Source organism: Colossoma macropomum, unplaced genomic scaffold (genome assembly GCF_904425465.1).
Source record: "Colossoma macropomum unplaced genomic scaffold, Colossoma_macropomum, whole genome shotgun sequence".
NCBI lineage: Eukaryota > Metazoa > Chordata > Actinopteri > Characiformes > Serrasalmidae > Colossoma > Colossoma macropomum.
Window position 1 is genome coordinate 38,300,194 of NW_023494793.1, and position 23,071 is coordinate 38,323,264.

Here is a 23,071-nt window from a genome sequence, read left to right on the forward strand (position 1 = left end):
ATTCATTGTTTTTGTGATGGCACGAAAACCAAAGCATTTATAAAAATCTGACCATTCAGCCTATAGCTGTTTAACTTGGTTTATTGTGGCTGCTGACATTCTAAGAAAGTTATAAGAAAGGTGTAAGTTATAAAAAAATTGTGTGACTGCTTTCTGAATGAGGCACAATACAAGGCAGCTAATTAGAACATTTTACATATATCAGTTTTAACAACACAGTCACACAAACAGCCTCTTTAATTCAGATGGATAATTTGAATTTTAATCATAAATTATGCCTGTTTTTTTGTAAATAAAACCAGACAAATGTCATGTCAGTTTGAGTGTGATAATTCAGGCATCCAGTTTGCGCAGAGCTAATCGGCAGAGTGTATACTATAAACTTCTATTAGTTGTTAGCTACATTAGCCCCATAGCTCCAGTGCCAAACTGAAGAAGCAAACCTCAGGCTCTAAATATATCTTGGCTGATCAGCTGTTTTTGGGATGAGGGTAAAATTGTGTAAATCTGATTTTTTTCTTTCAAATTATCACTTTACTTAAGAACATGAAAAACGTTCTCAGCAATTCTTAAAATGGACAGAAACACCAGGAACTCTGTAATACTAGTGGTTGTAAGTGGAAGTTGAAAGGTCAGTTCAAAGGTCAATTCAACAGATTGTCTGAAGTGTTCCTCCTCAAATGTGCACACTAAAGAATGTTAACTTCCTCCTTTCTCCTGGACGAAACAGAGCTTTCACCACACTCTGAGCACTTTAGACAGGCGATTTTTTGCTTGTCACTGCAGATGTTTGCAGATTGGCCTCACTCAACAGGAGTTTGTGTGTTTATGTGTGTGTTTCGCCTTGCAGCTGTCAGTCCAGCAGCGAGTCTTTAACATCGCCAACGAGCTCCTACAGACCGAGAAGGCTTACGTGTCCAGACTTCACCTACTGGACCAGGTGTTCTGTGGGCGGCTGATGGAAGAGGCGCGGACCCGCGGGTCTTTTCCCTGCGAGGTGGTCATGGGCATCTTCTCCAACATCTGCTCCATTTACTGCTTCCACCAGCAGTTCCTGCTGCCAGCACTGGAGAAGCGCATGGAGGAATGGTGAGTGGTGGTGGGAGGATTAGAGAGAATGAAGAGAAGGAGGGAAGAAGGATGAAAAGGAAAATGTCAACAAAAGCTAGAGCTGGGAAATATGGCAAAAAAATGTATATCACAATACTTCATGAAGTGTTCGTGATGCATATTCACAATATTAATTTCTTTCTGACGTTTGGAACAGATAAAGTAGTGCCACATTTAAACAGTACTATAAAAAATTATGAATACAATAATTTGTATTAAACATTTAAAATACTTTGCTGCCCTAAATCCAATTAATCAGGACTAACTATGCTTGGAAAAGCATGCTGTGATATAATTTATTAGAATAATGATAAATATTGTCATATTGCCCAGCCCTAACAAAAAGATGCTACCTTAAATAAACACTGGCACTCCAGATACTACCAGTAGCTGTTAGGCTCGTTTATTTTTTCCACTTTAAAATAGTTCCAAATTGTAGACATTTAGACCGCTCGTTGCTTTGAGTTATGGATAACCTTCTTTTACGTCACAGCAGTGGAAAAAATGGACCACAAAGAGGTTAAATGACCTTAACAAATGATTGGAAGTGAATAAGGTTTAATACAGGTTTCATATAGCTGATGCTGATCCGTGACAGATCGACAAAGAGAGTGACAGAAAAGACAGAGATCAGACTAAGCCAGCCAAATCCTAACAGTGCTGTCTCAGGAAGAACGACTTCCAGTTATTTCTCCTTCTCAACTAAAAATGTACTTGGAGGTGAGCATTTCACACTGGAACGCTGAGATATCACAGTGTACAAGCCAGTTTACTCCTCCACAGTTAGAAGTATGCAGAGTTTGGATAGAAATGGTGAGAGAGCTTTCCGGCTGCCTGGGCCAGTGTGTGAATGGACAGGCTGATTTATCTTGACCTTTGCTTTCTGCCCTTAGGGATGCGAACCCACGGATCGGGGACATCCTGCAGAAGTTAGCTCCCTTCCTGAAAATGTATGGTGAGTATGTGAAGAACTTTGACACGGCCATGGAGCTGGTGAACACCTGGATGGAGCGATCCTCGCAGTTTAAAGCCATCGTCCACGACATTCAGGTACGGACAGGCCACCATGTTGTTTCAAGTTTTGGAATGCATATGTGAGACTTTAAACATGAATCTGCTGTCACCATTGCTCAGTTCTGTTGTTGTCTTTATTTTGATATGTTGATAACATGATCTAACAAAGTTGAAAATTATAGATTTTGTTTGTGTCACACAACATAATTTTGAGCAAGCAAACAAATGATTAAGAATACAGTTGTATGAAACAGTTTGGGCACCCCTGGTCAAATTGCCTGTGCAAAAGTTATGGCACTCTCCTTAAATTTAAGCAATAGAACACGAGAGGAAGAGTGTTATCGCAAAATAACATCACGGCTGTGATTCGGTCGCTGTAGGTCATGTTATTTGCGATAACACACAACCTTGAGTGTTCTATTGCTTTTATACAACACTTAAATAAATAAAGTAAGAAGTAAATAAATTGGGCCGTGAACGCGGCATTTAAGATGTTTTAAATAAATTGGGCCGTGAACGCAGCATTTAGTATGTTTTAATGTTCGCAGTTCCTTCCGCCAAATTATAGTTCCTTAACAAGCAGCTGGTTGCCACGTCAGAGTAATGAACTCCGCTCACTCGCTGCACAGCCAGCAGTTTGTTCTCCAGCTCCTTGTTTTGTTCCAGCCAGGCTGTAAAGCATCTTACAGCCCATTTTCTTTGGCGAATGGTATTCGGTTCATTTCTGGCTAATTCCAGGTTGTTTAGCTGTTCTTCTGTCACAGCTGCCGACTGAAAAGCTGCTCATTGGTGATGACACTTTGGGAATTTAGTGTCGTCTCATCTTCAGAGTCTGACCAAATCGGCTGTCGGTCAAATGTGATCTTAAAAGTATCCATTTTCTGGGGCTCCCGAGTGGCGCAATTGTCTAAGTGTTGGCCCTATCATCAGGAGATCGCAAGTTCGATCCCTGGTGATGCTACAGCCATCCGTAGCCGGGAGTCCAAGAGAGCACAATTGGCCTCGCTCTCCTTGGGTGGGTGGGATGGCCCCTCCTTCTCCCCCCATCACTCAGCGCGATGCTAGGCAGCGCAGGCGTCTGTTAGCTGACGTAACAGATCTGGCGGTTGGCGCTTTCCTCCGAGCGCGTTCGGCTGTCCAGTGACGTTGCGTAAGCGACAAGTTCAAAAAGATGCGGTGGCGCTTCACAGGTCTCGGAGGAAGCCTGTGTTAGCCTTCGCCTTCCTAGTGTTGGTAGTATCGTGTGACTAGGGGAGTCCTAACTAACGGGTGGAATTGGAAATGACTAAATTGGGGAGAAAATTGGGTAAAAATCCAAAAAAAATTAATAATTCTGTTTGTGGCAAAGTGAGAAGTAAAAACGTACAAATAGCTTGAGCGTCTCCTACAGCTGTCAAAGTCGCTACTTGGCAGCGGCGTCTCAGCGGAGTGATAGTGTTTGTGAAAAAAACGTGATGTTATGGCAAAGTAACAACACGGTTAGAACGCCTCTCAACCAATCAGCTTGCGTGGCCGGAACTAACTGTTGTATAATATGTTTTATATCTCTAATATGGTGAAACAATAAAAATCGTGCACTAAATTTAACAGGCGATGCCATATTTTGCCATATGTTTGTTCCCTATAGAGGATATCTTATTTTCACTGTAAAAATCAACAAAAGATAATTTCACTGGGGTGTTCAAACATTTGCATACAGCTGTGTATGTCACACTTCACTTGCCTTTTAATGTTGTTTTGACCAAACAAACAATAAGTACTTAGCAGTGTGAGTTGTGTTCTGAATGCTCACACAGTAACTATGCAGTGCATCCCACGATAAAGGCGGCATGGAGCTTCTTTTTACAGTGATAGGAAACACAGTAGCACACAGAAAGCTCTAATTACACATGCTGACCTATTTTACTGTGACCTATGTGGACATACTCACACACCATCTACTCTGGGGGCAGATTTTACTGAGTAAAAGTGGACAAAAATAAGTTTTTGAACGTATCGTGAACAATGCGTTAGGTGATGTAGTTCTTAATGGGGTTCTCCTTCTAAATAATTAGAACCTTAATATCAGCTCCTCCACAGTCAGTGACATTTGTTTGACACACTGTACAGTATAAGCAGATAATTGTAACATATAGAGGTTGTTTTTCATGTTTTCAGCCAAATACTCAACATATCAGTGAGGAGCAGGGCACAGTGTTAGCAGCCCTATTTTATTTTTAAAGCTCATTCATTCCTGTGAATTCCTGTAAACGTTCTTCCTGAGTGGTTTGAGTTCCAGCAGGGGAAACATGCTTTTTTGTGTGTGGGTGGAGAGCAAGGACATGAGTACATGACTCCTGAGCGGTCAGTGAAAGCAAGGCCTTCTGTTAAAGACTCTATTTGGCTAGGATGAGTAAGACTATTACACTTTCCACAGATGTGTGAAAGACGAGGAATCCTTGCCAGCTGTCTTTCGCACAGTTATAACTGGTGTTAATTGGATATCACCTTGCTAAATTCACACCCACACACGAAAAAACGTACACTGAAAATACAGTTCTGACAAGAACTGTAAAGATCAGCAGCTACGCACTCAGCATAAGGCTTGTTAGGCTACCTTGCATTAATTAACCCTGTATTTTGATAGAAAAATGTTTTGATTAAAAATAATGAATGCACCAACATCTCTGATCACCAAGTGCATTGGATGAAAGAGAGTGAATCATTTTAGAAGCTGTGTTGAAGGTTATGTTGAGCAGTTAGTACAAATAGAAGCAGATGCCCTCATGTGAGAAAAACAGTAATAAATAGCTTTGTGTATTTAATGCTTTATATGCATTTAAAATGTAGCTTAGACTGCAGTATAAGCATGATCAAGAGAAAGAAATTATGAGAAAGAATGAGTTGGGATTGTGAAAAGAATAAACAGGTATAACAAGGCAGCCAAAGTGAAACCTTGTAGTTAAAACAGGGAAAGTAAAGAAAAAAAGAAAGTAAAAAAAATAGAGGTATATTTTCTTATTGCTTAAGAAGTAAAGGCTAATGATTTCCCAAAGGATCAAACTATTCCCAAAGCTCCTTTCTACAGCTTATAAATAAAGCTGTCTGGTGAATATCTAATCTAAAGGGACTTAATTCTTCAAGAGATCAAGGTTTTATCAGTTTAAAGAAAGATTCATCCACTGGGCTTTGGCCATGTAGGGTTTTACATTTAAGTGTGTTAAATTTATGATGTTTATTATAAATTGATAAATGTTGCTGTCGATAATGCATGTGCTTTCTTTCATCTTTTTAACAGCATCTGTGTGCATACGTTCTTACATGTCTGACTCATGGCTTTGGTTTTCTGCTGCTGGCTGTATGTATGTGTGGCAGAAAGAGGAGATGTGTGGTAACCTCACCCTGCAGCACCACATGTTGGAGCCCGTGCAGCGGATCCCTCGGTACGAGCTGCTGCTGAAGGACTACTTGCACCGACTGCCTGAGGACGCAGATGACTTTAAAGATGCGCAGAGTGAGTGTGTGAGAATGTAACATTAAGGCTTCACTTAAAGGGGAACTCAACTGATTTTGAAGTTTATGCAGTATACACCGATCAAGCATAACATTATAACCACCTCCTTGTTTCTACGCTCATTGTCCATTTTATCAGCTCCACTTACTACATAGGTGCACTTTGTAGTTCTACAGTTACAGACTGTCCATCTGTTTCTCTGCATACTTTGTTAGCCCCCTTTTACCCTGTTCTTCAGTGGTCAGGACCCCCATGGACCCTCACAGAGCAGGTACTATTTGGGTGGTGGATCATTCTCAGCACTGCAGTAACACTAATGTGGTGGTGGTGTGTTAGTGTGTGTTGTGCTGGTCTGAGTGGATCAGACACAGCAGTGCTGCTGAAGTTTTTAAACACCTCAGAGTCACTGCTGGACTGAGAATAGTCCACCAACCAAAAATATCCAGCCAACAGCGTCTTGTGGGCAGCATCCTGTGACCACTGATGAAGGACTAGAGGATGACCAACACAAACTGTGCAGCAGCAGATGAGCTATCGTCTCTGACTTTACATCTACAAGGTGGACTGACAAGGTAGGAGTGTCTAATAGAGTGGACAATGAGTGGACACAGTGTTTAGAAACTCCAGCAGCACTGCTGTGCCTGATCCACACACTAACACACCACCACCACCACATCAGTGTCACTGCAGTGCTGAGAATGATCCACCACCCAAATAGTACCTGCTCTGTGAGGGTCCATGGGGGTCCTGAGTACTGAAGAACAGGGTAAAAGGGGGCTAACAAAGTCTGCAGAGAAACAGATGGACTACAGTCTGTAATTGTAGAGCTACAAAGTGCACCTATATAGTAAGTGGAGCTGATAAAATGGACAATGAGCGTAGAAATAAGGAGGTGGTCATAATGTTATGCCTGATTGGTGTATACTGATTAATTAAAATGTAAGCAAAGTCATTCAGAGAGGTCTGATTTGAAATGCTTCATTCTCAAGAAACCAAGAGTCAGAATTGTTCAGGGTGATGGAATTTTAGAGCCTCTAAAACTCTGAAAGACAGAATTACAGAGAGGTTTTGAAAGATTCCCCTAATGTCAGCAGACCACTGTGTATATTTAATGCTGCCTAATTGAGCTTCTGTTCAGTAGGTAGTGCTCTGGCTCTGACACCTTATGCATTGTTCCAAAGTCCTTCTTTCTTGAAAAGGGACAAAAGGCCTAGTAACTGCTAGTGATGAACAAGTGTCCTGTTCCTTAATTCTTCTTATAAATTGCCCAGTTTTTAAAGAATGACGCATCTAAAATGGAGAATACTGATCTAAATACCTCTGATCTAATAATGTAAAGATCTAAGAGAAGGCTTTTTTCTTAATTAGTCAGATTTATGCCCACCTAAATATGATTCATACATTAATGTGGTGATACTTCCAGTTGTTGTGCTGTATGCTGTAGCATTTCCTTCATTAACAATAGAAATTTGTTATTTCTGTCCATCAGAATCTTTGGAGCTGATTGCAACGGCGGCTGAGCATTCCAATGCAGCCATCAGGAAAATGGTGAGTGAATTTTCTCATGAGAACCCCACACAGATGCAGCTGCCGAAGGCCGTGTCTGAGCTAGACTCTGAACTGATGGAGGTCTGTGTGTGTTGAGCACCCTCCTGTTGCACTCTGCACTGCACCCAGCCCAGACGAACTCCCCTCAACATTTGTGAAAAGAGCCCACACCGCCACTTAGCTGCACCGCTTTGTAATTAGAGACGGTCGCCTTTTTCATGTGCAGGAGCTGTCCAAAGTCTGTCATTTAGAACTGCTAATTGCCAGTGTTTTTGCTTTCACGGTCTCTGCTCTGTGAGAGAAAAGCTTAGCCAAGTGTAATTGACCCAAACAGGCAGTGTCAAGTGTGAACCACTGATTAGACAAACGTGTCTCCTCTTGAATTTTTCTTTTTGATGATTTTAATTTGCTTTTTGGTGGAAAAGTGAATGATTTTCCCCCTATCTGTCATTATCATACTGCATGACACAAGCCTATGTTCATGTGTGATTCTATGTGTGTGTGTGTGTGTGTGTGTGTGTGTGTGTGTGTGTGTGTGTGTGTGTGTGCCAGGAGCGAATGAGAAAGTTGTTGAAGGTGTATGAACTGCTCGGGGGAGAAGAGGACATTGTTAACCCGACTAACGAGCTCATTAAGGAGGGACACATCCTCAAACTGTCAGCCAAGAACGGAACTTCACAGGACAGATACCTCATACTGGTGAGGGGCTTGTTTGTGTCTGACAGATTTTTAGAATATTAAAGGTGTAAATATCTGACCTCAAAGCAATTTGACTCAGTTCCAATTCTTAGGAATGTATGTCATGAAAATCGATTTGATTATCATACTTTGATTCTGAATTATTTTTTTTAATAGACTGAACATTCAAGTGTGACAGGAGGAGCGTTTTACCTAGTAGTGAAATGTAAATAATAAAAAATCTTAATTTTTTCTTTGTCCTTTTAAAAACTGAGGCTACATTTTTTTTGTCCTTTTAAAAACTGAGGCTACAGGTGGCTTGATGTGCTAGCAGGCCAATTTAGCACCTGGACTCTTACTACTGAGCAATGTGTAGTATGTAGTAACTTGGCAATATGTGCAGAATATGGTTTGGCAGTGTCTTGCTGAAATAAGTTTTGTCTCAAAACCTATATGTATTGGTCAGCATTAATGGTGCGTTCACTTGTGCAAGTTAGTCATGCCTTGTGCACTAATGCACCCCTATACCATCATGGATGTTGCACTGATAACAAGCGGGGTCCTTCTCCTCTTTAGCTCGGAGGACACAGTGTCCATGATTCCCAAAAAGAGTTTCAAATTTTGGTTTGTTGAACCACAGAAAACTTTTCCACTTCGCCACAGTCCATCTTAAATGAGTTCAGGCCCAGAGAAGGTGGTGGCGTTTCTGAATCATGTTTATGTATGGTTTCTTCTTTGCATGGTAGAGTTTTAACTTGCATTTGTGGATGCAGTGAAGAACTGTGTTCATAGACAGTGGTGTTCAGAAGTGCTCCTGAGATAGTGCTGGGCGATATGACCTCAAATCAATTTCACGATTAATTGAATATTGCAACTCGATTACGATTAATGAACGATTATTTTGTTATTGGCTTTTTTTGTTTTGTTTTTTTGCCCTCATAGTTCACTGAAAAGGTTTGTACTGTAAATATGTTCTGCATATCTTAATGTAAATTGTCCCAATAGACTGATCAGAATTCACGCGACTTTTACATCAATCCAACTCGTCATAATTTCGCGCTGCTGAGACCTCATAAACATTTGCGGTGATATGTCTGTACAAAAATTAGAAGAGACTTATCCAAAACACCTCAGTGTTTGAAGAGATTTCGAAAGAAATGGGCCATGTGAGCCATGTGCAGCAACGTGACGCTTATGTTCTTTTGCGCATGCAGGTCAGTTTAGTAGCTGATCTGTTCAGACTGATGTCGCATACAGATCGCTTTTAAAAGATATTGTGAACAGCCAAACAAAAAAATCAGATTTGATGAGAAAATCAGATTTGGGCCACTTTTACCTGCTGTGTGAACATAGCCTTAGCTCCATGTTGCAGACTAGACATGGCGGAGTCACGTGACTACATACATGGTAGTACGTTTGAAGGGGACAGTACGTGAAGACAGAGTGGGGAAAGGATTAACAGAATTTTTAAAAAATCAAAATAACCGACATGGGTAAGATTCCGTCGTTTGGAGGTTTCTGAATGTCTATTTCGATTACTTTTCGATTAATTGCCTAGCCCTATCCTGAGCCCATACAGTGATTTCCACTACAGAATTGTGGCTAATTTTTAATGCAGTGCCGCCTGAGGGCCCAAAAATCATGACCAACCAATACTGGATTTCGGCCTTGTCCCTTGCATACAGAGATTTTTCCGGATTCTCTGAATCTTTTACCGATTTTATGTACCATAGATGATTAAATCCCCCAGTTCTTTGCTATTTTATGTTGAGAAATATTATTTATGAATTGTTGCAGTATTTGCCTTTGCAGTCCTCCACAGAGTGGTGAACCCCTCCCCATCTTTCCTTCTGAAAGACTCAGCCTCTCTGGGATGCTCTTTTTTATATCCAGTCATGTTACTCACCTGTTTTATATCCAGTCATGTTACTCACCTTAAAAACTCATTGGCTATTGTTATACCTTTAAGGATGCATTTACATTGTTTATACCTTATTGAGCAAAAATGTACCCATATAGTGCTTTTTTCTGGCAGTGTATATGTATAGTTTTATGTCTGACTCCTCTTCATATCTCTCTGCAGTTCAATGACAGGTTACTGTACTGTGTCCCCAAGCTGAGACTGATTGGACAGAAATTTGGAGTGCGGGCGAGAATTGATGTAGACGGCATGGAGGTCTGTCATCAGATCATTTTTCACAGTACCTTTCTATAACACAAATAGCTTGAAAGCTCTTTCCCAGTAAATTCATAAGTCACTTATGTTGTTTGATGTCACTGCTGAGAAGCACTAACTTGTCTGTTTGTTTTACAGCTGAAAGAGACGAGTAGTATAAACGTTCCACGGACCTTTCTAGTGTCAGGAAAACAGCGCTCTCTTGAACTGCAGGCCAGGTGAGTTTAATAGATGAACACGCTCTCAGTTTTAAGACATCACGTCTAGGACAGAAAAATACACTGTTTGTCTATCGTTATCTTGATAGTGGCCTTCTCAGTATTGATTGTGGAGGACTGCAGTGATGATGAGGCCTACATAACATTTCATCACAATTTCTTTTCTCAAAGAACGCAGAACAGCTGAGTGTATCGTCAAGTTTAACTGTATTTAGTGCAGTGTGAGAAATGGTGAATAAAAATGATATTCATAGTTTTTGATAGAATTTTTTTTAATGTGCTGCTACTCGTTCTGTTCTATATGTCCCAGATCAAACTTCAGAACTAAATATGGTCATACATTAAGTGTATCATCAATTTGTCTTTAAGTGTCCTGATATATTTTTGCCATATCGCCCCACCTTTCTAGACCCATACACAGATATGTCATGTAGCATTGCATAGTATCACAGCATATACCGTACAATGTGCTGCTGTACTACATAGAATGTGTTGCAGTGAGAGCACTGATAAACATCAAATTCTGGTTGATTTTTACCCTATGCTCATATAAATGTAATGAAATAAAACTTCCAGCATAATTCATCGTGTTTTGTATTAGTTTATTACCTCTAAACTCTGTGGAAAACATGGAAAAAAGACTAGATTAGTAATATTAGCTGAGGTAACATTAGCATTTATCTGACTGACTGCCTGCCTGCCCTTCTCTGTGTAAATTTCAGGCCACGTGCTATCTACTAAGCCTTTTTTTGTGGTCTTGATATGGCTTTAATTTTACACCATTAAAGTGGCACGCTGGGCTGCACAGAGAAATTGAACAGTGCTAGGAGTCACTGATGAATATCAGTGCTGGTATGCGATGGCCTTCAGACCAGTCTTGTTTTTTCACTGTGTATTTTTTTACTGCATCTTGACCAATCGCAAATGTACGACGGCGTTTTAGGGCCACTGTTAATAAAAATAAAAACAGTAGACTTTGAGAAAAAAGTCATAATATTTCATGAAGAAGGTCGTACTATTTCGAGAACAAAGTTGCAATGTTTCAAGAAAAAAAAAACGTAATATTTGGAGGATAAAGTGTTCTAATTGTAGAGGGGCTGCCATAACGCGTTGGGGTCTCGGTTGCTGTACTGGCACCGGAGTTCCACTCACTCCTGTCTCTTTGTGGATCGATCATTTTGATTATCATTCTCACTGTCTGTGAAACTTCATGTCCTCTTTGCCGTTTCTTATACTAATAACAGGCTGGTGCTGATGTGCCAGGAGAGACAGGGAGACTTTCAGGGAGTATTTCTTTATGGGTGAAGTGGACCACAAACTCCTCAACGTCCCTCATTTTAACACGAGGAGCTGCTGCCTTTACTTTATAAAGCAAAAAAGACTTTTTTTCCCAAAATATTACGATTTTTTTCTCGAAATATTGCGACTTATGAATAATTCTCGAAATATCATACTGTATTACTTTCTTCTTGAAATATTATGACTTTATTCTCGAAGCTCTTTTTATTTTTATTAACAGTGGCCCTAAAACTGATGAATATCCCTGTTGGTCTTTAATGAATAAAGGTGTTCATACATGATTTTGGTCAAAATAATGAAGCTAAATCTTTACCAATGTCACATTATTGATTTAAAAGTGCATTTTTTGCAATTGTAATATGTAGAAATTCCAGTACTTATATTTTTGTCCATATTGTGAAGCCTTAATAGTTCCAAAAAATCCAAACATGGCTAACAGTGAATGAAACCAGAAACGTCACATTTAGGTAAATGTTGTGTTCACTATTCACTTGGGGTGCAGGAAAAAATCGATTCTTAGATGTATCGCGATGCAGACATGAACGATTCTGAATCGATTCACAAACGTCAAAAATCGATTTTCTAAATATTTAATTTATAATGTAATGTTGACGGAACGCAAAAGGCGGAACTTGGAAGTGGGTAAGTGCAGCGCCCGGACAGTCTGTGGCAGCACTTAAAGACACTACAGGTCGAGTGAGAAATCCGACAGGCTCCCTCTGCATTAAAGCCAGGTTAGATCAGGAGTCACAACACAGATGTTAAGAAGAGCCGTTTTGTCCTTTCAACAAAAATCAAACCGTCTTGGGAGCCGCAACATTTAATGTCCAGTATGTGTCAGTGTGTGCTGATGTCCTAGTATAGACTGAACAATATAAACGAAAACACAGACTTGCTCTGCTCTGCCTTAAGCTTCGCCTATACCCGCTCTCCTCTCCGCCAGAAAACTTTCCCTCAAAAGTTGAAGAGTTTCTTGTAAAATGTCTCTCAGCTTTCGCTGTTTTACGAGGCTGAAGTCGCTTCTCACTCGCCAGCTTCTTGCTGAACTTTTCCGGTTCCACCTTAAATTCTGACTGAGATGCCGAATGTAATTGCAGCACCATTTGAGGTGGAACAGGAAAATTAGAAAGAGAAGCGACTTCATCTTCGCAACTTTTTAGTGTTTGACAGTCTCTCGTTGCAGATTTAACGGACCAGGAAACCAACTGCGCTGCTTAAAAATGCGAATAAGTCCGTTCATCTCCAAAAGTTCGTCTGTCTTTCTCTTTTCCTTTTTGTTCGCTAATAGCCAGGCGAAACCTCGTTGCTACGTGACCTGCAGTCTTTCGCGCCCACAGCCCGCCCCCCCATCACGAGACCAAAACCAAAGTTATAAAATCACTAAAGAATATATAATGCGCTGCGTGGTCATCCATTATCCCAGGATCTTATTTCACCGTAACGGCGCATTTTATCACAGATGAGTGGCAGCAGCGTCTCATGTGCTCCAAACCAGAGCAGTGAATGAGAGCCTTCCAGTTCACTTGCCACTTCACTTCCATTTGATTTATTAATAAAAGATATTGGACGTAAATGCATTATGGATCATTGCAAATACTTTGTTTTAAAACTACCAAGTCCTCAGACAGTAAGAAAACAGAGATCATGTGTAGAGAAAAAAGATGCATCGAGCTGCATCGATAATCGTTTTATAATCGAATCGCAGCCCTCTGAATCGTAATCAAATCGAATCGTGAGGTGCCTAAAGATTCCCACCCCTACTATTCACTATTAACATTTCAGAGTAAACTGTTTCTTTAAAGAGGTGCAGATTGTTTGCATGAAAGACAAACAGGATGATTGCTGTTGTTCATGTAAGGTAAGGTGTTGTTAAGGTAAAACCCTGCTAATGGCACCATCAGAGCGTTACTTATGATATTGGCAAGGACCAAAAATATAATCATAGTATAATCATAGACTTCTTGTGCAGGAAAAAGGAGTGTTCCAGACAAAGAGCTTATCAGCTCAAATATAATTACCAAATTAAATATAATTATGGAAACAACTTTTCTTTTTTGCTGTTAGGACTGAAGAAGAAAAGAAAGACTGGATTCAGGTGAGTTGTTCTCCCACAGTGTCTGTCTCTTTTTTCCACATATCCCTCCTTATGTTGTCACTCTCCTCTGATCTGCCCGATAGCCTATTCCCCCTCTCTTCCCACACTCTATTTGCATGATATCCTGTTTTTATTTCCCTTTTTCATGCTTTCTCTCTCTCTTTCTGTAGGCGATCCAGGCCACTATTCAGAGACACGAGCAGAGTGTTGAGACGTTCCGGGTGTTGAACTGCTCAGTGCGGGAGGAGGACTGCACTCCCCCCAATTCCCCGGTTAGAGCCTTTCTTCTACTCTGCATCTGTTTGCTGTGTTGGTGTTGTTCTGTGCTGCATGTTTATTTGACTGCTTGTTCTCTTGTTGCCTCAGAACTGCACAGAACTGGGAAAGCGTGCCCCGACTCCTATCCGGGAAAAAGAGGTGACGCTGTGTATGAAGTGCCAGGAGCCATTCAACTCCATCACTAAGAGACGCCACCACTGCAAAGCGTGTGGACACGTACGTCTAACCATAAACACATGCCTAAACACACCCATTAATTACCAAATTAAGTATATGAACCCCACATTCTTCAGCAGACATCAGCAAGTCCAAACATCAGTTAGGATGATTCACACCTATTTATGATTATTTGGAAGTCTTTAGGAAGTTCTTCCCCATTCACTACACTTAATTTGGCATGTCACTTCTTTTTTCTGAAGGTTCTGATTCAGACAGCCAACATCAGAGTGTTGCGTGCCAAAGGCTGTAGAAACACATAATGCAGTTTCAGTACCCTGCAGTGAGTCTGCATGTTCCAGCAGGAGAAGGCTAACATGAACCATTTTGTTTCCAGGTGGTGTGTGGGAAGTGCTCAGAGTTCCGCGCCCGGTTGTTGTATGATAACAATCGGGCAAACCGCGTGTGTATAGACTGCTACACCACATTGGTGGGAGTCCCGCCCTCTCCAGCCAGTCTGACAAATAGCGCTCAAAGAAGACGCTCAATTCTAGAGGTAAGACACTAAGACACAAATGCTGGGTTCACACTGAAGAATCAAATCAAATTTGAGTCCCCTTTGTAGCTCTTAGGGGGACTATTATATAGAAAAACTATATTTCCCTCACTTTATTGAAATGAAAGATTTAACTTAAAGTTTCAAATGCACTGTTCACTCCTCAGTCCACATGACTTTAAAAGAAACGGCCGTTTTGAAAAACCAACACATTTGCGTATATTCACCTATTACACAAACAGCAGTTTAGACAATCAGGGTTGGATTTTACAATAGCAGTACACTTGCCTTTGTCTAGGGTTGCCTCACTTAACTAGCTAGCTAAGCAAACTTTGTAACGCTCACTTTTGTGTGGCAAAGGGAGAAATAAGGCCTTCTGAAGCATTGAACCTATTGAACCAATCGCTTTTCGGGGCCAGTTCACTCTGGGGTCCTGGTGGCCAACCATCAAAAATTCAAAAAATTTTAGAACCATGCTGAAAACAGTAAAATGGGACTTCAAAGTGTCCTCAGATCCCGTTTCAAATACACACATCACTATTCTTCTCAGAATTCATATCACAACATATGTAAACTTTGTGAATAATTGCTTTGTCTGGCTTAAGGTTCAGGTTTAGAATGAGAGAGTAAATCCTGCTGCTGAAGTCTACATTTGTGTTGACTCGATCTCGCATCTTACAAACTGTAGTTCCAACACAATAATGGAGCGGAGTTTGTCCTTTTGGAAAAAGGTCATTGCTTTAGCCTGATCTTTGAACCTTGTGTCCTGTAGAAACAGGCTTCTGTTGCGGCGGAGAACAGCGTGCTCTGCAGCTTCCTGCACCACATGGAGAAGGGCAGCGGGCGTGGCTGGCAGAAGGCTTGGTTCGTCATCCCTGAAAATGAACCACTGGTGCTTTACATATATGGTGCTCCACAGGTGGGAAATCAGCTCATCTGTTAATAATAAGCCGGGTGCACATTATAAGACTTAAAATTCTAACAGCTTTCAGAAACAGAGAGCATAAACGTAACATCAGTTTGTTACAAAATTTCATATTTTATTGCGAGGCCAGACTACACAGTAGGCAGATAGATGAATAAGGAGTTTTGGCAACAAAAAAAGCTCTCACAAGCCCAAACCTCTCTCGTTATCACGTGATACAAACAAAGCTAAGCTGAACCGGACCTGTTTGTGCTTTTTTATGTACATCCTAGTAACTAATGATGAATATGCGGTTGAGAGACAGATGTCTGTTCTACAGTGACAGCTGGAGAAACATTTTATTGCAAATTGAAAGCTTTCTTGAAATTGTAAAGAGACTGCCTTGATGTTTGAATTCATACACTATAAACAGTTTAGAGGCTCTAATTTGCCTGTGTTCAACAAGCAGCACCTCTATTTCTGCAGTCTGTTGCGTATGTGATGTGCATATACATCTCTCTCTCTCTCTCTCTCTCTCTCTCTCTCTCTCTCTCACTGTTGCTTGAATCACTACCTTTATCAGTGACCATCTCGCACTAGAGCACTCGTGAACGTTTTGAGTAAAAGTCAAACGTCTGAAAATATCGGAAAGCCTCCAGTCACTTCAGAGCTTGATTGCAAGACAAAAGGTTAACTCGTTTCTCTCTCACACCACCAGAGCATCCACACTGAACATCTGACTGAGCTTGCAACCTGGAAAATCACTATTTATTGTGATAATTTGGCATAAAGGACAAAATCGTGGTTTAAAATCGGGCTAAAGATCATGTAGTGTACGCCTGGCTAAGGATGAATAAAATAATGTGGTCCCTGGTGACCCCCCTGTCCTACACAGTTTCATATTTTGCCTGATCTTATTCTTTGGCTATGAACAGGATGTAAAAGCCCAGCGCAGCATCCCCCTCATTGGCTTTGAAGTCTCCCTACCCGAGTCATGTGACCGTCTGGAGCGTCGCTATGCCTTCAAAATGAGCCAGAGTCACCTGACGGTTTACTTCAGTGCAGATGGGGAGGAGCTTCAGCGGCGCTGGATGGAGGTCCTCTCAAGAGCTGGAAGAGGGGAGGAGATACAAGCTCATGGTCCAATCTCTGAGGCCCTGGAGGAAGAAGGGGAGGAGCCAACCTCTCTAGGAGAAAGCACATGATTGGTTGATAAATATATCTCTTTTTTTGCACACATGAACTGTACAAATGTGACCACAAGGACAATATCTGGCATACAAACACAGACACACACGAGTACACACAGACACACACACACACCACAGACATACACACACCTTCGCTTTTACACACATCTGTTCTAATTGTCGGTTGTAAGTTGCATGAAATATCTACAGGTACGTTTGTCCGTGTATTGCTCATCTTCTTTGAGTGACAGGTGTTTGCGAAACCTGCCAATGTGTGCTCACCTACACATGGCGCGTCTGAGGACACGTCAAAGATAGTCGCCATGCTTTAATATCACCTTTCCTCCGCAGCTAGCGATTTCTATGTTAGATAGAGCCACTCTTTCTGCCAAACATTGCTGTGTTGTTTTTTTAAACGAGTGATTTCTTGCTGGACTTTTCAGTGCTTGTAAACTCATCCGTGTCGTTCTGGGAGAAGGCCTGCAGATTTCTCAGCGTGATTAGGCAACTTGGCACTAAGCTCCACTATCAAGTTCAGTATAGGAAAGTCAAAGGTGCGAAGGGCAGGTTCTGCGTAGGTTTACTGTTAAGATGTACAGCAAACAGATGGCACAGATTAGTCATCCCCAACTTAGATAAACTGAAAGAATGGTCACGATTTTTCAGATTTATGTACTAAGACTAGTACACAATCATTTATGGAATACAGCTGTTTTTATGGCCATAATTTCCTATTAAATGATTAAATTTAAGAGCTTGCAAGTTCTAAAAAATGAACACATTGTAGCGTTGTAGAAAAGACAGTTTTGCCAGTCATCAAGTTTTTGGCTGTTGAGGGATTCCTGAAGTTGATCTTTTATGCTGATCTTTGGATCAGTTTCTCTTCAGCATATACTAAACCATAAAATCAGATCTCAGGAGTGAGGCAGCAGTGTGGAGCATCAGATCAGCTCCCTTCTGCCACCCTGTGGAGTTTTACTGCATTGCATTGTGATGCTGTTAAAATTCCTTATTTGGCTTAATACTGTTTAAAAAGAAGATTGTGTGCTAAAATGTGGGTCTAAGAAAACACATTGGTAGAATAACATGGCTGTAGAGCACAGCATGTGTGAGCGAGTCCCCTGCTGCTCCAGAGAAAAAGAGTGACTGATTTTGTGCTAGTAGATTATATGCGGGGGACAAGACTGTAGATACAGGGAGACTTTATAGAGTGAGAGAGAGCGAGAGGTATGTGTGTATTGGGCTAGTTTTTATCATTATGACATCAGTGATATCTGCCTTATCCAGAAGGGTTTTTTGATAAGAAAATTAAGAGTATATATAAATAAGAAAAAAAAACATGGTAAAGGTTTTGATGACGATACTAAGCGTTTTAAGCAGTGTTGTATTTGTGTATGAAAAGTGCTAAAAGGGTAAAAGACAATTGCGTTTGTAAATATAATTTATTCCTCTGGACCCAGTTTTGTGGGTTGGGTATTATTGACGAACTCGGTGTTCCCTTTGTCATGTGCCGTATAGATGGACATCAGAGCATCCTGTGGAGAGAATCTGAAGCTAAACTTCTCTTTTTTACCACTTTTATGAGTCAAAAAGTCCGTATTCAGTGTTTTAGAAAAGAATTTTTCTTTTTCTTCAATAAGTCTGATTACAGAAATGGGTTTACCAGTGTGATGGCCGAGTCACTCATGCTGATCTGCTATTTGTGTTGGGTATTGTTTTTGATATTGCTCTCTGTTGTTAAAAACACTTGCTTGATTAAAAGTGAAACCGGACCGGTCAGTTGTATTTTAAAGTCTGTGGCCTCCCACCATCCTGTTTGTCTCTCGGCGGAGTGCCCGAAAAAAATAAATAAATAAAAAAGATGTCAAAAATGAGCTACATGAGTAGAATAGGGCTGAAAGGCTTAATCACCGTGGAGAGATAGTAATCATTTGAGGAAAAGTGTGTACCTTCATGGCTGTGAATGTATGTATGTGTGAGTGTATGCGTGCGTTCATGGGTCATATTGATCATTGTCCAGCCTTCAGTTGAGCCTGCCACTCGTTCGCTCATGCAGACCCTCCCCCCTCCATCACCACACCAACAGAAAGCATATTTGTGTTTACCTGCTGTAGGTTTTCTCTCCATTATGCATCTTTGTGTCATGCCTTACATATCTACATTTCTGCATTTGACTCTTTTTTTCTCTGCTTTTTTGCCAAAGTATACTGCAGGAAAATATGTATTATTGTGTGTGTTGTGTTTATCTGTGTTATGTTTTTTTTATTACACATATTTATTGTTTTTTCTAATGTTTTTTTTTTTACTTCATGAGGTTTCTTGCCTATAGTTCTTGCTTCTAGAACTATCTGATAGCTAATAAGAAATTTGTGCAGTACAGATCCTAATACAGAGCAACAAATACTAAATACAGAATTTCTCACATCATGAAGGATGTATGGACAGTAACAAGCAACATCACAAAATCCTGCATATCCTGTAGTCCTACAGATTTGTTTGAATTGGTGCATGAATTCTTGTATTAATCAGAAATCCACCGTTATTACAGTATACGGTACTATACAAAAGTCAGAGACCACCCTTCATTTATTTTATTTCCAGTCAAAACAACTATTAAATACTTTCAGTACATTAAGTTTTTCATTTTCAGTGACAGGAAAAAATAAGAAATTTACAATGGCGTTTTAGGGCCACTGTTAATAAAAATAAAAATAGTAGACTTTGAGCATAAAGTCGTAATATTTCTCCACCATCTCCACCAACTCCTCAACGCCCCTCATTTAACACGAGGAGGTCCTGCCCTCCCTTTGCAAAGCCTTTGGCCACAATATTGCGACCTTTTCTACGACTTTTTTTTTCTTGAAGTAGTACGACTTTTTTCTCGAAATAAATTTTTTTAGTATTTAGTGTGGTCATTTACATTTATTATGGCTTCTGTTCTTTCTAGAACACTTGCTTTCAGTTTTTCAGAGAAATCTGCAGGGGTCCACACCTCTAAAGTTCAGTCTTAGAAGTTGGTTGCATTTTCTGCTTCTCACAATCCAAGTGAACCATCAGCTTGTTTGTTTGCACATTGTACTTTTATGTATTCGACATTTTCTCAGCAACAGCTTCTTGCCAGCCACACATTTGTGGATTTTTTTCAGCAAGAGTGGAGCTTGAGCTTTAACTGATTAGTGAGTTCCATTTTCTTGAACGTTTAATCTTTTTTTTCACTCCAGTGTTGGGAACTCCTATTTTTTCACATATTTTTCCTTTGAGTTTCCCTTCCTTATGCAAGTGGATTGTCTTGTATCTAATCTCCTCAGAAATACCTCCTGGAAATGAATATCTTAAGTGATAAATTGAGTAGTTTCTAACTGTTTTGACTGGTAGTTAAAGAAATGAAAGGTAGTCTGTGACTTTTGCACAGTGCTGTACATTCCTATTCCGTAAGTGTCTCTTCTAAGCTTTGCTGGTATCATTTAACACTAAACCATCATGTGAGGTGTCAGGATACAAGATTAAATTTTATAGCATGCTCTGGGGGATGCAAATGAATTCAGCGGAGCTTGTTTTTTGACAGGCGTCTCGGTATAATCGCACCGTTTGCATATTCTACCAGAAAGCTGCTCAAAGATCCATAATTTCAGTGCTTTCAAACAAGCGTTCTTGCCCAGGAGGTGCCAGTTTGTTGCAGGATCACTCGGGCAGCTTTGCTGAGCAAGTGTTCATAAATAACCCATTGTTATGATGGGACCAGACCAGCCTTCTTGCATAATAATCCCTTACCTGACTAAATAGGTACTGTAGGCACAGCTGGATAACTGACATGGCCATATCCTTTTAGTTTTATTCCATCCTGTAGGGTTATCTGGCAACATCTGTGCAGATGTTATTTCCGCATAATTTAAGAAAAGCTTTGCATTTCTCTTTGTATCTGTTTATTTCAGGTAGTTTCAACATCACAGTCATTTTGCATTCCACCCTGTACTATTTCTGAGCCAATCGTTCATCAGCCAAGTGTATTTCTGATTTTGATTTGTTCAGATGGATTGATTTCTGAGGTCTGGCCTGTTGTAATAGGAATGTTAAGCTTGACTGAGGTTATGTCAGTGTATTGAGGTTGAGCACATACAGGTCAGTTGTTTGCTGCTCACCATAAATGTTAATCTTTATATGTGATAACAGCTGAAAACCTCATTGAGGTCATGTTCGCTTTCTGACATCATCGCAGCTGAGACTGTGTGTGGGCCATTTTTATCCTACTGGAGTCATGGCTGCCTCAAAGAAACCATGTAAAGTTGCCAGATAGTCCCACCAGAGGTGTTTAAAGCTAAAACGATATAACTATGTTTACCTGGTTTGACAACACAAACATGTTTGCATTACGCAAATGAGCCCATGACCTATTTGCCTCGCTAAACCGTGCGACACACTATGTGGCATCAGTTTTTGTTGTTTTTCCTCTCTCGTGGAATCTGTATAGATTTGCTGTACACATGATGAGTATTACTGTTATTACAAGTACTATTCTAATTATTATCGTTAATTATATTAGTGGCAGGCCACTGGGTACCATTGTATGTTGACAACCCAATGAAATCTGTGCAAGATCATGAAAATGTTTATGAATTAAAGTAATACAAAAAAGATTTGAGTGTCAGAATTCACTTCAGATTCAACAAAACTGTGTTTTATCAGTTACTGTCATTACATGTTCCATAAACCAAAAGGGCGCATAAGATTTTGTATAAGGATAAGCTGCACTTAATTACGTTAAAAATTAACTTTTTCTTCCTACATAAAGACAAATACAACTCATGCCCTAGTTAATAAAGAACTAGGCCTTAAGTGTTTACTGTACATGCTTCTCATTCCCTTGGTTAGCTGTTTCCAGATGTAATGAGGGTCTGTCACAGTGGTCATTGTTCTTCTGGAGATACACAGACAAGAGATAAAGAAAAAAACGTATAAAAGAGGAAATCGATTTTTTTCTGCATAACCCAATTATTAAGATGTAAACAGAGTCATAAAAGTGGTTTTATTTGAAACAGTATGTTGTAGAGAAACGTACCAACTCACAGTGGTGGTGACAGGAATATAGGTCATGATATCTACAACACAAATAGCCATTTTATTTACTATCCAAAACCACCAATCAACCAAGTTTTTGTATGTAATGTTGAAAATGCAGGTCCTTTGGGTACCTGCATGTTCGTGACTACAATAAATGAATTAAAAACAAAATTCTTTAGGCCACAGTCTTATCTCCTCACTATGATACGACAGTGTCTCAGACATCGGGCAGCTTATTCTTAACCATGTCATGTAATAACTTTGAGGGAGCTTTTAGAGGCATTAAACCCCTCAGACATTTGGTTCCTATCACCACTATTTTAAACAATCCTGAGTTCTCCAGATTGGAGCGTTTCATGACCACCGACTCTGAATGAATTTATTTACATGTTAATGATTTAATTATGCATGAATCTTGAAAAATACACAAGTGGAAAAATGCAAGGATTGCAGATGTTTACAGACAGGTGTGCACACCTAAAAAAGATGGTTCTTCAAGGGTTCTTTAGTTAAGAAAATGGTTCTATGTAGAACTATAAACATTCAAAGAACCTTTTGCATGATTGAAGGGTTCTTGGCATTGTGAAAGCGTTCTTCAGATTGATGGAGAATGCGCTGTAGGTGGTTCTATATAAAACATTTTTGAAAAAGGTTCTATATAGCACCAAAAGGGGTTTTCTATTGTTACGATATCCAGCTTGTTACAATAGAAGAACCCTTTTTGGTGCTATATAGAACCCTTTTCAAAAAGGTTCTATCTAAAACCATCCACGACACATTATCCATCAGCCTTTCATGATGCAAAGAACCGTTTAATCATGGCAAGGGTTCTTTGAGTGCTCATGGTTCTATATAGAACCGTTTTCTTTACTAAGGAGCCCTGGAAGAACCGTCTTTTTAAGATGTACTACATGGTACAAATAAGCATGTGGCATGTATAAAAATGCTCATCTTGATTCAATATTGGGCCACAGATGGCAGGAGCTTCAGTCACAATGATGGCTCAACTGACTAGTGTTTACATAGGAAAGGTTACCAGAGTTACATCTGCGTTTATATCTACGTGAAAGACATCAGTAAATAGCTCTGGAAATTGTGGTTGAAAGCACATTTTCGATGACTGTGAAGCTTGTGCGTCAGTACGATATGTAAGGAAAAACAGAAGAGCAACTGTTTCTCAGGTGACTGAGAATGTCCATCAGGATGTGGTCAGACTGTCAGCTAGAACAGGCCCTCCATAACTACATACTATCATACTAGTAGTGGTAAAGCACAGTATACAAAAAGCAGATGCACA

At 40.2% G+C, this 23,071-nt stretch overlaps 1 protein-coding gene across 1 annotated transcript in view; it reads left to right on the forward strand.

Annotated features, from left to right (window-relative positions):
• Positions 1-19,354, forward strand: part of fgd1 (FYVE, RhoGEF and PH domain containing 1) — a 34,902-nt gene extending 15,548 nt beyond the window's left edge. The window contains exons 5-17 of the mRNA XM_036579483.1: positions 851-1,089; positions 2,004-2,160; positions 5,479-5,617; positions 7,107-7,165; positions 7,718-7,864; positions 9,927-10,019; positions 10,158-10,237; positions 13,601-13,631; positions 13,802-13,903; positions 13,998-14,126; positions 14,464-14,622; positions 15,395-15,541; positions 16,462-19,354. Coding sequence (XP_036435376.1) covers positions 851-1,089; positions 2,004-2,160; positions 5,479-5,617; positions 7,107-7,165; positions 7,718-7,864; positions 9,927-10,019; positions 10,158-10,237; positions 13,601-13,631; positions 13,802-13,903; positions 13,998-14,126; positions 14,464-14,622; positions 15,395-15,541; positions 16,462-16,731 — 1,752 coding nt within the window. The 3' untranslated portion in view covers positions 16,732-19,354. The remainder of the gene's footprint in view (positions 1-850; positions 1,090-2,003; positions 2,161-5,478; positions 5,618-7,106; positions 7,166-7,717; positions 7,865-9,926; positions 10,020-10,157; positions 10,238-13,600; positions 13,632-13,801; positions 13,904-13,997; positions 14,127-14,463; positions 14,623-15,394; positions 15,542-16,461) is intronic.
• The last annotated feature ends 3,717 nt before the right edge of the window (positions 19,355-23,071 follow it).